This window comes from Dermacentor albipictus, chromosome 6 (assembly GCF_038994185.2).
Source record: "Dermacentor albipictus isolate Rhodes 1998 colony chromosome 6, USDA_Dalb.pri_finalv2, whole genome shotgun sequence".
NCBI lineage: Eukaryota > Metazoa > Arthropoda > Arachnida > Ixodida > Ixodidae > Dermacentor > Dermacentor albipictus.
In genome coordinates, this window is record NC_091826.1 from 107,707,112 (window position 1) to 107,727,756 (window position 20,645).

The 20,645-nt window shown below is 47.2% G+C and overlaps 1 protein-coding gene across 2 annotated transcripts in view; it reads right to left on the reverse strand.

Annotated features, from left to right (window-relative positions):
* LOC135905034 (uncharacterized) overlaps positions 1–20,645 on the reverse strand; it is a 66,814-nt gene that overhangs the window by 2,412 nt on the left and 43,757 nt on the right. For both annotated transcript variants that reach the window (XM_065436037.2, XM_065436036.2), the window contains exons 7-9: positions 14,342–14,631; positions 11,295–11,519; positions 9,583–9,908 (exon numbers count right to left, since the gene is read on the reverse strand). In XM_065436037.2, the coding sequence (XP_065292109.1) occupies positions 9,583–9,908; positions 11,295–11,519; positions 14,342–14,631 (841 nt within the window). The remainder of the gene's footprint in view (positions 1–9,582; positions 9,909–11,294; positions 11,520–14,341; positions 14,632–20,645) is intronic.

Genomic DNA, 20,645 nt, shown 5'->3' on the forward strand with positions numbered 1-20,645 from the left:
AATTACTGGGCACTAATTTTTTCTCGCTTCATATTGTGGGAAATCGAAGACCTCACTAACATATGATCACTGCACTTCTACATACTGTACTATGCTAGGATCGGCAGAGTATGAAATCTATTGCCTTTCTTGATTGTCCACTAGGGCTTTTCAAGGCTTCCTGTTAGTTTGATTCCGCGAAAATGCATTCACTATGCTGAGTCTTATTCTTGGTACAAATTTCAACAACATCGCTCTGGTACTATCCCTGGAGTCGATCCTTGTTGCCAATTGCTTGGTCTCCAGCCTGCCTTTTCCCCACTTTTGCATTGAAGTCGCCCATGACTACTGTATAGTGAGGTTGCACCTTTTTTATTCCTAACTCAACATCTTCATAAAACTGTTCCATTTCTCCATCGTCATGACCGTAGGTTGGAACGTAGTCTTGTACTACCTGTGACCTGTTTCTCCTATTAGCCTTCATTACGACGACTGCTATCTCCTCATTGACGCTGTAGATTTCATCAATGTTGCCCACTATGTGCCTATGAATTAGAAATCCTACCTCTTATTCTCTCTTATTCGAAAGACCTGTGTAGCAAAGGACGTGGCCATTAGTCAGCGCTGCACAAGCCTCAGTAATTTTTCAGATGTCGATAAGGTCAATAATATCCCAAGAAAAGACTGATAGTTCCTCAAAAACCCTGCTAAGCTACTCACTCGAGAGGGCTCGCATGTTAACCGTTCTGAAGTTCAGTTTTCAGGGGCCGCCAGCCCGGATGCAGAGAATCTTTGCACCCCGCCCTGCCACGTCGCAGGTCTGATCGACTGCCGCCCTGGTCAGTTGCTCCGCAGCCGCTCGAAACCGAGGGCCACGGGTTAAATGCAAACATCATAAGGGAGGTAGTGGCCGAATATGGCAGGGGGAGGTGAATTCTTATTGAGGCTAGGGAGTGTCTTTTTCGAAGCTTAGTAGGTCTTCCTAATTAGGTGGCACTTGTACTAGTATAGCCCCAATGGCTATCAGAATTTTCGTTGCGTCAGGCGCAACTCCAAACCTGACCAACGTAGTGGACTGGACGAGAATTCGAACTTCCGGCCTTCAAATCAGAATCCAGGAGTTCTACCTTCAGTCCAGCGCAAAATTAAATGTATCAGAATACGAAAAAGGGGCAGCCTGCTTTGCCCCCAAGGCGACGTATTGATTGCGATAGCAAACTATTACATTTCCATGAAGGTAAGGTTGGTAGTTTTATCATCTGAATAAACATCTGTAAACATTCGATAAAGAACTAAATTATGAACCATGGTGTCACGGCCGTGCAGGCAAACATGAATGCATCTCACTCGATGACCGCGGACACTAGCTGTCAGAACGCTGGCGTGATAAACAGCGGTGGCAGCAGCGGCGAGTGAATTCTCCTTCGTGCTTTTTTAACATATAATATGAGGTTTCATGGGCCATAACCACGGTCTAAATATGAGATCTGATTATTATTACGAGTGGGGACTCCGCAAATTCGGAGTACTTGAGGTTGTTTAACGTACACTTAAATCTAAATGCCCGGGTGTTTTCTCGTTTCGCCCGCATCCAAGTGTCACCGTGGTGGGCGGGATTTGACCCTGCGATCTCGTGCTTAGCAGCCCATCACCATATCCACTACGCAACCATGGCGGGTCTCCTTCGTGCTACAACTCGCTTCAAGGAGAAATAGGCGCGTGAGAACGCAATGCAGACGAAGCTATCAGACTTCTCGGGCAGCCTAGCCTTTCCACCCACCGCAGAAAACTACCCAAGTATGGCGTCCCCCCATCTCCCCTAAAGCTCCGCAATAAACTAAAAGCAACGCCATCTTGTCTAAATTGCCGCCGTCCTTACCTGCGCGTTCCACCAACGTTCGACGTCCGGCATTCGACCCTCCCAGTGACCGAATGCCATCACGTGCTTTAGTTCGCTTTCTTTATTGCCTGTTTTTGGCTTCCGCCACCTTCGCGGTGCCACATGTCACGAGCGACGCATGGAAGCCACGATTCGCACTTCCTTTATGCTTTGTCTAGCGTAGCTACGTGATTGCGATGCCTTGCTGCAGTGCTTTCGTGTGCCGCGCACGTGAAACTGACGGCACGCGAGGCTTCAGTATTCTATCTGCGAGGCGAGATGCGGCGCGGAGGAAGGTATCGTTTCAAGAAGATCACCCGGGCTAATTTCAAATTTGCTCTTTTTTATTGCAGCAAAGGTGTAAATAAAAAAGAACGAAATGCCTTGCACTCGATGTTCCGCGTGCCCTTGTACCTCTGAAGAAAGATCGTTATGGCAGGAGGAGGACAGGTGCAGGGGCCTTTGTGAATTTCTCTGAAGTTTGCCGGTTGGCAACCAGTACGTATCAACACTTGGCACAACATAAGTGCACAAAGTGTGCGCTCCTCACAAAATCTTGTGCCGAGCGCCACGTTTTCAGGTCTTGCCTGTTGCTCCATTTCTGCTCTTTATATTACTAAAATATTTACTTCCCTAGTTGCATTGTTCGAATCTTTGTCTTTCAATATCAAATAATATTTGTGGCGTAAAGCCGTAAGTGAAGGGTCTCTTGAACAACCTTGCGAAAACGTACGGCAGCGCCTACCGTATATTGAAGCTTTTTTTTTTTATCTCTGAGGTGCGTACATTTCGCTAAGTGGGGTCTTGTAACAAAAATAATAAATAAGTTACCTTTGCCTGCTCAATAGGTATCACACGCCCGCTGAGGTACCTACAGTCGTATACAAATGAACAATGCTGCGGCAAATGCCTCTCAGAGAAAGCCCGTTTACAAAAGACGTCGACCACGTGTAATGAGGTCATGGATAATTAGGCGAATTCACGCCTACGAACTTCAAAAGCATTAAAGAAAATAGGCCTCGTCAAGCGGCTCATTCACCTCGTCTACTGTGAGACTAGGCTATTAGCACAAAACTCGCTCATTCGGTCTTCGTTAGAGTAGGCATCTATCATTTGGCGTCCCCATCATGTCATCGTGCTACCTCGAAGCGATCCAAAACAAAGTATCGCAGTTCATCGCCGCGCCTTATTTGCAATTTTAAGGTGTCACAAAACTGAAAGACTCCCTCAGGGAGCCATCACTAGCCATGCACAGAACATTTACCCAATTATCTTTTTTTTTCACACCCTGTGCTATAGTAACACGTCATTTTCCGGCTCACATATTTCTCCAGTGCATCGCATCTCGACTATGTTAGATCACGCGTACAAATTTAAACCGACTTTTGGTCACACTGATCAATACCGGCATTAACCTCTGGGGCTACCACTAAATCAATGGAATTTATTGTTATTTAGTATTGCCACTATCAACGATTCCCACACTTCTCAGTCAGCACTTCACTCTTCTTTCGAACGTCAAGGCATTTTACAATAGCTTTCCTTTTTGTATTCACTACTGTATGAGGTGCTTGTTGTCATATTAGAGCGAAGCTGTTTATGGCTACGATCCAGGATTTTTTGGTGTCCGCGCGAAAAAAAATCTCCCCTAACAACTGAAAGTGAAAGAGCCAACAACAAAAACAAACGCATATCGCCACTCGCGTCGGAGCTCGGTTTAACGGCCACCTGTGTCTAAAACGACACTCCGTCGCATCTGGGTCTCTGTTAATGTGTGATGTAGTGTGTTGTAATGTGCGCCTTAGGAGGCGACCAAGGGGAACTTTTGATACCATTCGGCGCGACCGTTGCTACGGGAAGGCTACAAATGATCAGCACGCCCGAAGAGTAGCGTATCTACGAGAAGCGATAGCTAGAGCAGTAGCGGGAGAGAGACCGTCGACGTCCTGCCAACCTGGTGGCCCAAAAAGAAGAGAATGCCCGCGATGTGGCACGTAATCGACGAGCAAGAACCGATGACGTATATCGCAACGCCGAGAACGCCGCAAAAAGACGTCGTCGCCACGAGGGCAGAGTGCCGGGTTTGGACGGCACCTGCGCGAGATTCCAAAAAAGACCGAAAATTCTCGATCGCAACTACGGATCAAGCTGTCGAGTATGTGATCGCGTATGGTTCTATAATGAGCTCTCGGAAATCAATGGGCTACTGTAGGAAGACCGACGACAGAAAGTGATGGATGTGCTGACGCGGTGCTTCCCCGCAAAAACATTGGGGAATTCCGACTTTGCAGCACGAGTAAGGAGGCGCTGATAAAGCGTGACGTGCCTCGGTTCAGTACAACGCGTGTACAGAGGCTCTGCTAAAGGGTGCGGTTCCACGTTTCTCGACGACGAGCGGTTACGTGTACCCGCAAGTTCCGGCGTGTCTTCAGAAGCTCAATGCTAATCGGATCGGCTTTGCTGGTCATCTACCTTCACACGTAGAAACTGAACAAAGCACAAAAGTCTTTGATAAATGAACCGAGTGTTTATTCATGCATCATGAACAGAGTGATAGTTTGTTTACGCTATATAAGCTACCCTGCCACAGTTTGTACACTTGTACATGCTGTGTTTCATATTGACTTGAGTTTCTACACAATGTATCGCAAGTAAAGTGACGTGTGATTTCTGGTGGATTGAGGTGGATCAGCATGAAATCAATGAAAAGCTGGTCTAGGACAAACCAAGATGTAAGCACTGAGAGATAAGCAGGGTAATACTATCGGCAATTTTGAATATATAATAAAAGCAGCGGAATAATTCTATACTGACCTGTACAGTACCCAGAAAAGCCACGATACCTCCATTTGAAGTAGTAATGAACAGGTTGCAGAGACTCCTTCTTTAACTAGCGATGAAGTTAGAAGGGCGTTTCAAGACATGAAACGGGAACAAGCGGCAGAAGAAGACGAGATAACAGTCAATTTATTCAAAGATGGAGGAAACATGATGCTTGAAAAGCTACCTGTCCTTCATACGAACTGACTAACGATTTCAAGGGTCCAAGAGAAGGGGAAGAATGCCAATATTATACTAATCCACGAAAAGGGAGACGTTAAAGAATTGAACAATAATGAACTGATTAGTTTACTACCAGTATTGTATCAAATATTCACCAAGACACTTTCTAATAGAGTAAGGGCAGCACTGCAATTCAGTCAACAAAGAGAACAGGCTGGCTTCAGGAAGGGATACTCTACAATGGATGACATCCTTGTCATCAATCGGGAAATCGAGAAATCCGCAGAGTACAATCAGCCTGTCTGTATTTCTTTCACAACTCATGAAAAGGCATTCGATTCAGTAGAGATACCAACAGTCATAGAGGCACTGAGTAATCAAGGCCTACAAGAGGCATACGTGAACTTTTTGAGAAATGTCTACAGAGATTCCACAGCTTCCTTGGTTCTCCACAAGAGAAGTAGAAAGATAATTATAAAGAAAGGTATCAGGCACGGAGACAATCTCTCGAATGCTATTCATTGCATGCTTGGAAGTAGTATTCGAGCTACTAAACTGGGGAGGCTTAGGAGTCAGGATCAACAGCGAATATGTCAGCAACCTTCGATTTGCAGATGGCATTGTCCGGTTCAGCAACAGTGGAGACGGGTTACAACAAATGATTGAGGACTTTAAGAGAGAGAGTGTAAGAGTATGGTAAAAAATTAATATGCAGAAAACAAAGATACTGATCAATGACCTGGCAAGGAAACAATAGTTTAGGATCGCCAGTCAGCCTCTAGAGTCTGTGAAGGAGTGCGCATAGCGAAGTGAATTACTCACTAGGGAACCTGATCATGAGAAGGAAATTTACAGAAGAATAAAAATGGGTTCGAGCACATACGGCAGACAGTCCCATAATGACTGGAAGCTTACCATTATCATTAAAGAAAGCTTTGCAATCAGTGCATTCTACCGGTGCTAACATATGGGACAGAAACAAGGAGACTGTCAAAGAAGCTCGCGAACAAGTGAAGGGACGCGCAAAGAACGATGGAGCGATTAATGTTAGCCGTAACTTTGAGAGACAGGAAGCCCGCGGTGTGGACCGGAGAGCAAACGAGGAAAGCCAATATTATAATTCACATTAGGAGAAAAATGATGTAGCTGGGCAAGCCATGTAACCCGTACGTTGGATCACCGGTGGATCAATAGGGTTACAGAATGGGTGCCAACAGAAGCGCATGCAGTCGAGGACGGCAAAAGACTAGGTGGGGTGATGACATTACGAAATTCGCAGGCGCTAGCAGGGAATGGTTGGCTCAGGACAGGGGTAACTGGAGATCGCACAGAGAGGGCTTCGTCCTGCAGGGGACATAAAATAAGCTGATGATGATGATGAGTTATGGAGCTACTGTTTCGTGCTTAGTGGGCATTTGTGTGCGCTACTTTTGTGTTTTCGTGAAACCACATAATATTCTGAAAGTCTGAGACAGTGTCCCAAAAATGTGGAAAATCAAAGTGCGCGCCACCGATCACCCAAGCCAAGTCGGCCCCGCGGCAGCTTCGATCGAGGAGAGAGCGCGTACGCCACAGACAAGCGATGCCATCAACGGAGACTATAAGCTTCGACAACATACGCGAAGGTTATGGTATCGAGAAAGGGAGAGAGGGCGTGCGCCGAAACACCCTCTCAGACCCCGACATACGGCGAGCAGAAAGAGAGGAGGGCAACAGCCCGACCGTGTGCCAACGGATGAGTCACCACCCTCCTCGTAGACGTTTCAGGGGCCGCAGCCGAATACACGAGAAATGTCTGGAAGATTCCGCGGCTTTGTTCTTGCTATGGGAGCACGACTCCGCCAGAAAGTTCGAGAAATGCCGGCAAAGAAGATAAAAGCGTCGTGCTGGAATCAATGGGGGGATTCAGGCCGCGCCTGCGAAGAGATGTGACGCGCAAATCGACCATATGAAGAAGAAGGTGATTCCCCGGCAAGTTAGCCGATGAGTTCCTCAGGCGTGTGCCTTTCCGGAAGCGCCCTTCTGCGAGATTTCCCTCAATTTACGACGATAACATCTGGCTCACGACCAGTACGGGTGAATACGAGTGGAAATTCGGTACTCCCATTGATTCTGTAATGCACGTGTTGAACTCTTAGGGCTTGTCGTTCATTATTTTCCGGAGTTTTGTTAACAACCACCTGAATTACATTATGATGCGCCTAGCCGAATCGTGCGTGTGTACATGTAACAAGCTTATTTGAAGAATATATCTCGTTGAGTTTAAACAACTATGGGCTCTGACTCGGTCTTTGTACCACAAGCGGTGTTTGTTGGCGCACCAGAAGACCTCTTATTAGTTGTCCGTGCTTTCGTGGGGTTATTTTCGAAAGCAGCTGATAATACAGCTTTGGAATTTGGGCCGGCGCTGGCGCCTCGTTCACGGGGTGTTACACCTGCCGTCCAGTGTTTTCACCTGCCGTGACCGCGTCTTTGCCCTTCACTAAGGACCACACAGGACACACAAGCGACGCAGTTTGCGAGCGTCGGACCAAATGTGAAGGTCATGAAGAACCACTGCAAATGGTTCGTCTTTATGGATGTCAGCAATAGCCAGCGACGTGTTTACCAAAAAAGATACACAGCCCAGATTCCAAACAGTTCTCTGATTTGAAGGACTTGAGACTTCACTTACTGAAGCTTGTTTTCTTAGAATTTGTCGAAGGCTTGAAATTGGCAAGCGAGGCAAAAATCTTCGTGACAAAAGAAACGTATGACGTCCTATTTTTCACCAGTATGACTAAGGTTCAATGCGTTAGGTTTTTTGTTTTAGAGGGAGGATTTAGGTTCTTACTGACGGGGATATTTTCCAGCGGCGCCATAAAATCGCTCTTCGGACCCTTCGGCGCAGTGCTGGTGGCACTGACGTGCTGGATGTCAGAAGCTCTCTATCTGGACTTGACAATGTGCCGAGGAAAGGAACGGCCGCTGCTTGGCACACCATTGACGTACAAACTTCAGGCTGATTCTTTTCCTCATGCAACATTGTTAGGAGCAGCGAGACAGACAGCACGTCAGCAAGAGATATGCGCCCACAGCGGTGAAATTAGTGCACCAGGCAGCGCGTGAACTGTGCAGTTCATCAAAAGTTTTTCATCCAGCGACAGACAGTGAAGCGATTTTTCTTGTTGCGAGATACATATCCCGCTTTGCGAGTGAGAACACAGTGTGAGCGCTGCGTGTCGCTGTTCGCAAAACCGAGCAGTACTAGTGCCATGGACAGTTTGGTCTCCCACGAGGACAGAGGATGTTTGTGCTACACCCCACCCCAGAGCTGGCGCGTGATCTGCATACCCTGAAGAAGTTTTGGACACGCTGCTTTAAGACCACGTAAACCTGCAGAAGCCCTTGGAGACATCTTTAACGCACAGTGTTGCTCTTATTGTTGCCTTGTCAGTGCTGACTTGTGACCGTTGTGACCAAAGCCACAGGCATAGACTAGTAAAACTTGTCTATGAAAAGTTCATGAAGCCGCTTTTAATAATCTATACCGTTGACTTCACTGACAAGAAAGCAGCAGCCAGGCTGTATGAAAACAAGGCACTGTCTTCCGAGTATTTAAAGCTTTGATGGCTAAACGATAATGCATGTGTCGCTTGCACGCCGCCTTCTACACTGAACTGAACCGCGTTCATGTGTGTTTAGTTTTAGTGGTTTATACATGTTCGCTTAACACTTGTCCCAATGTTATTAAATTGTTATGTTTTGCTTTCTCCCGTTGCTCCTGTGAATTCAATTTGTTATTAACTCGGGCACTCAGGGCACATCGAATGCTCCGAGATAATGGAACATTCTGTTTCAGCTAGACACCGTACTGATAACCTTTTAAATATTTGGTTGTCAGCGACCGTACGTGCTTAATTCAGTCGAAAAGACGATTTTAGATTCACCTTTACTCCTTCAAGGCAAAGCCGCGACAAATTACAGCAAAGCTTTGGGTACAGTGGCGCTATCTATGGCTGGCTTTCTCAGCTGCGTTGCTTAAAGACAATGTTACTGGACGTGTCCCACACCTCCAACTGCACCACTCCTTCCGCCTCCCGCCTAATAATAATGAGATATATTTCCCACCTGTAGAGAGTGGTAAGAGGGCGCGAAAAAGTCTATAGTACGCTAGACAACATTTTCACTTAACAGCAGGCAGCAGCAAGGCGCTGGACGCAAAAGTTGTACAAGTATATATACGGGCTGCAGTGCAAACGGAGAAAACAAAATTATTACAGTCAACTAAGTTTCACTCAAGATATTTTTATATAAAACGTCCATACAAGAAGAAAAATATCCACAGGTATTGGGTGAATAAATGAACAATCGAATTTCTAAGTCCTGTTGCAGGTTCAATAATTTTAGACCAATCGTTGGCTTTACATGTGTGTTCCGGCACTCGCCTTCCTTTCCAAAACCATCGAGAGTTGCAGGCAATAGATACAATTTATGACACTTGGCGTACTAGTATTAAGGTTGCTTACAGAAGTAGTGACACAGAATATCTCAAGATATGTAAAGTTAATTTGACAGGAAATGATATTTGGGCTCGTGTTTCGAAGTCAATATAGGGTAGGTTACTTTTCTGGTGATCTGTACAGTGCCCAAGATCTCAAGCGCCCGTCATTCCAAATTCCGTGGTCTTCGAACCAGTTGCACCTTTTTTTCTACCGAGTACCCGCCGCCCGCGCACTCACCCGTCCTTCAGAAATGCCGCAAGGGCCTCCACGTCAAGAAGAGGTTCGAAGAGGGTCTTTCCGGATCCTTCAGTGATGTAGTGGTAGCCCGCTTTTTGGGCGCCCTGGGCTATGCGGTGCGTGTCGCATCCGGACATGAACATCGCCAGGAGGCCCACGATGTCCGACTCATTCTTCGGCTCGAACGCGTGCAGCAGGTTCCTGTAGGCGGACGTTCCATTCGTGAAGAGGTACTCGAGCGTGCAATGGTAGAGCCCAACCACCGTCACGGCGCAGCCGCTGGCGACGGCCCACGGCTTGACGTGTTCTCGGAAGAAGGCCCATATCTGCATGCGATGGCAACAGAAGCACGCGCTGCACCGCGCTGAACACAACGAACGCGAGATAGTCGATGAACAAACATACCTACAGTGTCTCAGAAAAGTAACGAGACAAGTACGAGTACCAATCAGTAAATCTCAGTCCTCCTGGTCATGTCTTGCCGGTGCTTCGGAAATCTAGGCGTGTGTAAATATGAGGTGTTCTTGTGGATGATACAGAATTTTTGAAAATCGCCTATGGCAGCTGATAGTGTAATTGTAGTCCTTGAACGCTATATAATACTGGACGCGGCAGACATTAATCCCACGGAAAAGGAAAATGCATAGAAAACTAATTAAACAGAATCCAATAAACGTTTTATTATCTTCTTTACGGTGCATATTCAAATTTAGGAATTGTGGCCGGTGAATTTGCAAGGCATATCCGCATGGAAAGAATTCTAGGGATGATATGGTTTTAAATATACGTGCCGTGAAAGTCGCGCTAAAAATACACTATTGTTATACTTGTCTTACAAAGCCGCAGTTTTATGCATTGAAGCGCAACAATAACTTGCACGCCCACGCGTTTTATCACATACTTTGGGAATGAACATCTAAAACTGATGTCCTGAATATTCTTTCTAAGCGATATGCATTTCGCACTCACCAGCTACACTTCATGTATTGCAATATGCGCCGCGAATGAAATAATAAATTATGAAGGCAATTATTGTACTTTATTAATTAGATAATTAGGTATTTCTATTTCTCCTGCAAGGAGTGTCCACCTCTTAGAGCAGTCCTGCTCAATGACTGGAATTAAGGAATCAGCACAGGCGATTTTTAAATTGTTGGTATGTTCAGAACAAAATGCCGAGTACATACATACTATGGTTGTCCTCTAAAACCCACGGCCCAGCCCGGATAGACGACATACACAGCGCTGTGTATGTCGTCCATCGCAGTCCTTGTCCTTCGCGCTGTACGTTATTTTAGACCATTGACTACATTCCGTGTACCAGGGTTTCTCCATCAGTTCGCGCCACTTACTTCCTATGCCAGTTTAAATTGTATTCTTTACCTAAATCGCGAACAGCATGCTCAATTTTGTCTCTACAATTCATAGCTCTTCCATTTTCACCAAGATATCATGACACATTCAAGGCGGTTGTCGGTCGCTTTAATTAAAGCAATCGCTGTAGCGCCTGCCTCTTAGCCCGATTCTTTCTGTGTGGTATATCGCGCACTTGCGAAGCTTACCAGAAAAAAAAAGATTCATTTTAATTTTCAGTTCGAGAAGGTTAATAGGATGTAAGAAACTTGCCAGAATTTCACAAGAATCGAAGTCATTTGGTGAACGCGTGGTTAAGGCGTGTGCACTGCACCAGAGAAGCCGCAGCCTTGACTAACCTCGTCGACATCGACGCCTGCTATGACTTCTTGCACCTGAAAGGCAGCGGGTTTAACCAGCCTTTTGCTCGTGTCCCATCGAGGCATGAAGCGGAACGTCACGCTGGCCGCTGCTTCAAGCAGGTCTGGCAGCTCGGCATCCTGAACACAGGGCTTCAACTCCGACTCGTTGTCTCCGCGGCAACCGAGAACGCTGGCCAACTTTATCCACGTGTTGATGGTGTCCTGCGCCCCCGGTTGCCACCCTCTCTCTAGAGGCCATCTCTCTTTTTCTCCCTTTCGGGCAAAGAACACAATTCTGATATGGTGAACATGGTGTCAGTGTTTCGTGGCACTGTCGTTTTGGGATACAACACGCCTTCACTGTGTGTGCGAAGGGATAGAACTGAACAACTGCGCTCACGATAAATGTGTCGGCTTCAGGTTTCGAGCCTTTGCAGAATCACCTCCTAGGTAACGTTCGCGGCTCTTATTTTATGCGCTAGCATTTGCGAGCAAAGATATCTTCTTCAAAGAGCACACCACGGAAATGTTTCGTAAGGCTTAGCGCTGCATTGTCAAAATGAGCCATCGCAAAATTGCGATCTATCCATGTAGTTGAGAGTGATCTTCTATGTGGCCCCTTCATGGCGCTGACGCCAACTGAGATGGTACTGCCGTGGAGTTTCCAACGAATAGTAGAGTCAACCTTAGCGTAAAACTGCCAAAAATTAATCCAGCCTGTAAGCCCTTTATAGTTCGGCATGTTGCTTGAAATACCTATTTCTAGTTATGTAAATACCTACTTGTAGTTATCATATAGGATATGTAACGTCCTTGAACCTAGACATTGGTCATTAAGGCCTACGCTGAAACTTGCCCTTTCAGATGTTAAATTTACAACCTACAAACTTGCACTGGTACGTCCTACCTTAGAATACGCCAGCATAGTATGGGATCCTTTAGAAGGAAAGAAATAATCCGAATAGTAAAAATGCAGAGACGTGCAGCAAGTCATATAATGTCGAAGCACAACTGCGCAGATTCGATGACTAATGTACTACCTAAACCAAACTTTCCTCAACTCTTGTTGCGGCGAAAAGTAGTTGGATAAAACGTTATTTTTTAATAAAATGTAATTGATTTAGCTGTCGTGGTGGTCTATTAAGATGTCGTGGTCTATTATACCTAGCCGTGTTGACCTATATATGCCCACACAAGCGAAGATTGACGCATGCAATTACTCACTCTTTCAGAGGACGACTGAAGACTGGAATTGACGGCTTCATAATGTAACCAAAATTGATTCCTCAGAACAGCTTGAAAAAGAAACGTACTGGTCTATTGTACCTCAAGCAAAGCGTAACGTGACAAGTTTTGTTGTGTACTAACACAATGTGTCAAAATATTTCTGCCTGTTGCTATGTCAGAGCGCTCATGTTGGATGTGGAAATTTCGTTGTAAATCTACTGCACTCATATATGTCAACAGGTACAGCTGTTAATGATGTTGTTTGGAGTCTGTCGTATATTTTTCACATTGTTTTGCCCTTGCACATATGCGAGTCTCGATATTTCTTTTTATGAAGAGAGGTGTTGCTTATGCTTTTTTGGATTCATGTTAAGCTCCTATTCTAATTCTACTAACAATTTCAATAGTCCTTCCATCCTGTATCAGCCTTCGGACTAATCAATAAAAAACAAATAAATAAAAGGGAACACAGGGTAAAAACTACATTGCTGGGCTTCATTAGCAATAGGTCAGCCATTACATAAATATAACTTCTTAAATCTACATGGTCTTTGGAGAACAATGCATTACGCATTCTTTTGATCAGAGAGCGAGATCCTCCTTAATATTAAGCTATCTCACAAAAATAAACTTCAGCGTTTGATAGGGTTGAGAGGAGAGGATGTGAATTTTGTCCGTAAAGGGAGCGTTAACTTCGCCGGTGTACCCTCCATTATAAGTTCTCACGCCAAACCGTACGCGAGCAAACTTATTTCGTGCCCTGTAGCAGGGCTTGAATTCGTATCTAAGAGCCCTAAGGTTCTGAGAATCGAAATTGACACTGTTTCTCAGCATCTACAGCTTTATAGTGTGAAGATCATTTCAAGAGCCCCCATTGCCTGTCCGAAAGTAATGTTCCCATGCGCTGGGGCCTGGAAATTTTTTATCGTGACTGTAATATACACTTTTCAGTTCACCTTTCAAGTCAGCTTCACAGTCGCCTGAATTAGGTAACAAAAAATAAAGAAAATACTGCGTTAGAGTCAAGTAGCGGGTACCGTTAATCGACGAGCACTTCAGGAGATTCGAGCATAACCAGCAGAACTATCACCGTGCACTGAGGCAGACGAATCTAGCTTGTGCACTCTGAGCTTGCGACTTCGCTTCGCTTTGCTGCTTTACTCATCACGGATCTCGCTGATTGATCGGATGAATTAATGAATTGCCTGCTTGACTTTAAAACTGTCTAGTGAGTGAACTTTTACATTTTTTTATAAAAACAAATGGTCAATATGGATAGAAATACGCGGTGTAGATGGAACACTAAATGCAATAGTGCGGAAGTGTATAACAGTTACAACAATTACGGAAGTGTGTCGCACAGGCAGCTATTCTGCATGCAACGGCCCCAAGAATGAAAAAAAGGCATCTGTGAATTACAAGGCGCACAGGCACCAATAACTATGTCTTCAGTCTTTATTGCTTGTAGAGGAGTTGACATAAAAAACTTTAATCCCATAGTTTCACCTGAGCATCCAGCGATGCCCTAACTGAGGGTTCCTCATTCTGAGGCCATGTTCCCTGACAGTCATGAACGTGCGCGGAATCGGAGAATGCAAAAAAAGTTCGCCTGCCATATATTCGGTACGCGTGAACGAACCCCAAGTGGTCCGTGTCGTGCTAATGCAGGGTCCCCCCCCCCCCCTATTGCATGCCTCATTATCAAATCGTAATTTTCGCACGCAAAACTCCAGAATTGTTGTTTCTTTATGTTAAGAACCGGTGCTCGTAACATGGCATAAATTTGGCAGGTAATAACATGATAGTCAAGAACTTGCTGTGTTTGTCGGCAGCACGGATCCAACAACTGGTCCCTCCAGCACGGCTCGCATGCATCTCAGCTTCATTGCTTGGACGGCTGCGGTCAGCACGTAGGCGCCGGAGCCGTGGCCCACGAGCATCAGTCTCGCCGGGTCGGCGTGGAACGCGGCGGCATTTTTCAGTGCCCAGTGGACAGCGACCATGGCGTCTCTGATGGCCAGGTCAGCATCCAACTCCTCTGGACTTGTTCGGCCAAGGAAGCCGAGTACACCGAGTCTCACATTCGGGGACATCACCACTGCACCGGCTGCGCATGTTGATTCACGCTACTGTCATATTGATCTGACCAAACACCCAGGTGGAACGGCATCAGCGCGGTTCTGGCTTTGGGGCAATCGGCAGCAGATTCGGGAAGGGTGAAATATGTCTAACAAAAGCTATAGCGAAGATATTTTAGGGAAACAGATATTACCAATGCGGGGCCATAGCATAAGGCTGGGAAAGCAGGAAATTATAGTGCCGATATCATTCTTTGCAGAAATTAATTGATGGGCCTTTAAAAAGGAACTGCTGGAGTCGAAGGAAGGTCATGGGCCCAGGATTTGTTTATTCGATTCTTGGAATTGGGTAATGACTACAGCAGTGGGTTGCTTCTGTTGTGCAGCATCTATGTCTCTTTATAAGTTATTGCGAACGGGAATTTCTATTTTGCACAAAAATATATCTTAAGAAGCGTAGAATGGGCCTGAAAGGCGTTGCAGAAAAGATATTGTGGTGTTACGGAAAGTTCAAAGCTTCGAAGTCCTGTGTTACAGTGCTATGAATTGTCAGGACGTTTAAAAGTTCCTTGTCAAAGGTGGTCCTAGCATCATCATCATCTTCTACTTATTTTAAGTACGCTGCAGGAGAGAGGCTTCTTCCATCGATTTCCACTGATACCTTTCTTTGCACCAGCTCGCACCATCTTATGCCTGCAAATTTCCTAATTTTACCACATCACTCCGTTCTCTGGCATCCCTGCCTGCGCTTCCTTGCTCTTGGGACTTCGCCTTAAAACGCCCGTAAAAAGACCTCACAATTAATTTTATTTATGCGCTCGAAATCGCACAGCACCGTTCAGGAAGCGTTCTAACAAAATAATTTTTAAAACGGTCTTCTAGTATCCAAGAAAGAAGCAAACCTAAAATTTGTAAATCCTGGTGGTCGTGTCATTACGCTCTAGCATTTGACGTCGTTGGCTTATAATTTACCGAGTAGACACGCCACGTGAATGACGTCGTCTCGCTGGCAAGCCAGTTGGTTCCTGCAGGAGGGCGCATGGACTTTCCACACGATAGTGTCACAGGCCACGTATTGCAGAAAATCCGGCGTCGACGTCAGACGTTCTTTCGGCAAAAAGATTTTCGAACCAGCCATACCCAGGCCCTCCATGTGGCGCAAGGAAGTTACTGAACTAATTTCTCAAGCTAAAATACGTAGAAAAATCGTAAAGTACGACTTACAACCAACCTACAGACATGATATCGTCAGATTGTAATTTGACTATATGAGAAAACATAACTCTGTTACGCGAAAACTTAAAGAAACCCCTCTTCCAGCGTTTCTACCATTCATAGACCGGCCACGGCGTCCGCCATTTGCATGCGCCGACGCGTGAGTATCTTGAAGGCCACGGAGCGGCGCACCCGGTTCCTTGCAATACCTCCGGCTGGCGCTTGCCTCCGCCGCATCGTGGCCCACGCAAGAGTCTACGTTTCTACCAGAAAGGCCGCCTTCGTGCATGTCGTTCGCGGCCATCGTTTTCCGGTAAACATTACCGTTACATAAGCTCCAGTTGCTGGGCAGCGTGAAAAGCAGACAGGGATCTGCGATAAATCCTACGGATGCTAACGCGCACTATAGAACGTCATGCACGTCCACTGCCCCGCCGTCCAGTTTGCCTACGGTGGTGTTCGCGTTATCGTGATCGAACGACCCATATAACTCGAAAAAGAACTAAGAAGAGTCGGCATCAACCGTGCAGTTTCTTACAGATGTTAAGCGATGAATCGCTAATCCTAGTGTGTACAGCAACTGCTAGTAGGGCAGTTCAGTGAAAGTTCAGTCAGAGGCGAAGATCCTGGGTGCTCGGCCTCGCTCATAACAGCCCCCACCCCCCCGAAATAAAATACACGTGCTTTAATCACTTTATCAAAAGCCTATCTTTATTTGTACGAGGTCGTGCAGGTGAATTGGAAATTGCTATATGTACGGTTGTCTTTACGTTTTACGTCATGTCTCGTACACTTGGCATCAAGGGCTTAAATCGCCCTAGCGATCACAAACAACTCCGAAGGCCTGCAGGAGGCTTCTTATATCCATGCCACACGTGCATAGAAAATGGCAATAGGCCACATTCTATTAAATTACCTAAAGGCATTTTTTTTTTCGGTGGAGCTGCCACGTGTCCAAATTGATTGACATCTGACATCATCCTGTCGATGACAGCGTCATCTGAACTGAACAACTTATGGTAATAATTAAGTATTAAATATGGGCGTATAAGTTTATTCGCCCTGCATAAATATTGAAATGTAAAAATGAGCACCCTATGGGCTGGTTAGCTTGACTATATTGCTGCCCCTAACAATCGACCATAGCAACAGCGCCCAATGCCTGCAAAATCTGAAGCCCAGCAGCAAAACAACACCTGCTCCATCGAGGCCATTGCAACACCGATACGAAGAAGTTCGCCGTGCTCAACTGCGGACAGCTGCGTTGATATGCCTCTGCTGAAGAAAAAAAAAATCGCGGATTTTCGAAGCATGCAAGAGCAATGAGCAGTTGTAAGACGTCAAGTCCGTGACATTGAATTTAAAGTGATCTTGAACGCGTTCAACCTGGCCGCTTGGCTACTAGGCCGAGTACTACAGCCAGATACCGATAGCGCTTTCCTCGCAGAAAACGATGGTCTAAAGACACCTTGCACAATTTGGGAGAAGTACACTTCGAGAAGTGTTTTGTAGCGTGAGCTACGCTGGCTGAGGTTGAGAAGTTTCGTGTGGCTCCTGGAGAGCCGTGCTGCGCATGCGTGAGGAGCAGTGACGTCACGCGGCGCACAGCTTGCGCGCCGTTGCCACCGCCGCCGCCACGTGCGCCCCATTGTTCTGCGCATTCCAGAGGAGTGACGTCATATTAGCGGCAGACGCACTGGTGCCGGCGCGTGCCCATCTGTGCGCCTCCGTTGAGCAGTAGCCAAGTCTGACGCTGCGCCGGAGCCGCTTGATAGCGCCTCTCATTTTGTGCGCGTGCGCAGAGGTATCTATGGGGGTCTGCACATAGCGGGGCGTTTGCCAGTATGGTATAGCCATGGAGAAGGAGAGCAAAATTGTTGCTCAGCGGCGCAGAAGAGCGGAGAAGATTAACTCATCGGATCTCGAAGTAGTTGCCTGGCAATTAGCGGTTGAGCGTAGGAAGAACGAACAGATGAAGGGTAAACGTGCTGACACCGAAGCAAAGCGAGGAACGTCTTGCAAAGCGGCATCACCAGGAGGCTGAGCAACCTGCCTCAGCTCACGCTACGTATATTGTCACGTGGTAGTGACGGTGAAGAAAGAAGCAATAACACAGTAGCAATACTGTGAACGAGAAAACTAACTTTTATTGGGCGAACCTGTGCCCACAAAAACAGGCTACACTTAAAGCACAACGATAGCGGCGAACACGGTCGGCGATCGTCGGAAAAACTGATCAGCGGGTCAAGCGCGTCGGCTTTTATAGATCAGTCGTCGAATGTTCCAGATTACCTGATGGGACCCGCGTGTCTTCCACAAAGTTCTACACCATTCGTGTCACGCGATGAAATCTGATAACACAAGGTTCGGCGACAACAGACACGCGGATAGAAGCATCGGTAACTTTCCAGAAACTTCGGATACATGCAAGCGCGTCCCGCGCTGCGCGATAAGATTTGTTAGGCGGTGAAACCTGGTCGCCCGATAAATATAAATACACGTGTCAATACCCCCCTCTTAAAAAGCATCGTCCCGATACTACAAAGAGAGCGAAACACAAAGGGACACTTATTAAACATAAGTAACAAAACAACGAAAAGAAATAAAGTCCAAAGGTCAGTTACGCGAAGTACGAAAGTCCGTCAACGCTGGTGGTACGGCTTGAGCCGCACAACGTGGACAATTTCAGGTCGTGAGCGGCGCCGCTGTGACAGCGAAATGCCGTCTGGCACGACCTCGTAGTCCAGTGCACCAATACGTCGGATGATCTTGTACGGTCCAAAATAGCGACGCAAAAGCTTCTCGCTCAGTCCTCGTCGGCGTATAGGGGTCCATATCCAAACACGGTCGCCGGGCTGGTACTCGACGAAGCGTCGTCGGAGATTGTAGTGTCGGCTGTCGGTCCTCTGCTGGTTTTTGATTCGCAGGCGGGCGAGCTGTCGGGCTTCTTCGGCGCGCTGGAGATAGGTAGCGACGTCAAGATTCTCTTCGTCCGTTACGTGCGGCAGCATGGCGTCGAGCGTCGTCGTCGGGTTCCTGCCGTAAACCAACTTGAACGGCGTGATCTGTGTTGTTTCTTGCACCGCCGTGTTATAAGCGAATGTTACGTACGGCAGGACGGCATCCCAGGTCTTGTGTTCGACGTCAACGTACATCGCTAGCATGTCGGCGAGGGTCTTATTCAGCCGCTCCGTAAGACCATTCGTCTGCGGGTGGTAAGCCGTTGTCCTCCTGTGCCTTGTCTGACTGTATTTCAGAATGGCTTGGGTGAGCTCCGCTGTAAAGGCCGTTCCTCGGTCGGTGATGAGGACTTCTGGGGCGCCATGTCGCAGCAGGATGTTTTCGATAAAGAATTTCGCCACTTCGGCTGCGCTACCTTTCGGCAGTGCTTTTGTTTCAGTGAAGCGGGTGAGGTAGTCCGTCGCCACGACGATCCACTTATTTCCGGTTATTGACGTCGGAAAGGGTCCCAGCAAGTCCATCCCGATCTGCTGGAATGGTCGGCAAGGGGGCTCGATTGGCTGTAGTAATCCGGCTGGCCTTGTCGGCGGTGTCTTGCGTCGCTGACAGTCTCGGCATGTTCTGACATAACGGGCGACGTCGGTGGTCAGGCGCGGCCAATAATACTTTTCTTGTATCCTTGATAGTGTCCGGGAAAATCCGAGGTGTCCAGCGGTCGGATCGTCATGTAGGGCATGCAATACTTCTGGACGAAGTCCTGACGGGACAACAAGAAGGTAATTGGCGCGGACTGGCGAGAAGTTCTTCTTCACGAGTAGACTGTCTTGAAGCGTGAAGGAAGATAATCCGCGCTTAAATGCCCTGGGGACAACGTCGGTGTGCCCTTCCAAATAATCGACGAGGCCTTTAAGTTCCGGGTCCGCTCGTTGTTGTTCGGCGAAGTCTTCCGCGCTTATTATTCCAAGGAAGGCGTCGTCATCCTCGTCATCTTGCGGCGGCGGGTCAATGGGGGCGCGGGATAGGCAATCGGCGTCTGAGTGTTTTCGTCCGGACTTGTATGTTACGGTGATGTCGTATTCTTGTAGTCTGAGGCTCCACCGTGCCAGCCGTCCTGAGGGATCCTTTAAATTCGCTAGCCAACACAAGGCGTGATGGTCGCTGACGACTTTGAATGGCCTGCCATATAGGTAAGGGCGAAATTTCGCTGTAGCCCAAACGATGGCGAGGCATTCCTTTTCGGTTGTAGAATAATTGCCTTCCGCTTTTGACAACGACCGGCTAGCGTAAGCTATCACGTGTTCATGTCCATCTTTTCTCTGGACCAGGACGGCGCCGAGGCCTAGGCTACTGGCGTCAGTGTGGATTTCGGTATCGGCGTGATCGTCGAAGTGCGCAAGTACGGGCGGCGACTGCATGCGTCGTTTGAGTTCTTGAAATGCCTCGGCCTGCGGCGTTTCCCACTTGAACTCGACGTCGCATTTAGTTAGCTGCGTCAGCGGCTCAGCGATGCGTGAAAAGTCCTTGACAAAGCGCCTATAGTAGGCACACATGCCAAGGAATCTGCGCACTGCCTTCTTGTCGATTGGCTGCGGGAACTTTGCGATGGCAGCTGTCTTCTGCGGGTCGGGGCGCACTCCAGATTTGCTGATGACATGGCCTAGGAATAGAAGCTCATCGTAAGCGAAGTGACACTTTTCCGGCTTCAGGGTGAGCCCTGATGACTTGATGGCCTCTAATACTGTCGCAAGCCGCTTAAGGTGATTGTCGAAATTTCCGGCGAAGACGACGACGTCATCCAAGTAAACAAGACAGGTCTGCCACTTCAATCCTGCTAAAACCGTGTCCATCACGCGCTGGAACGTTGCAG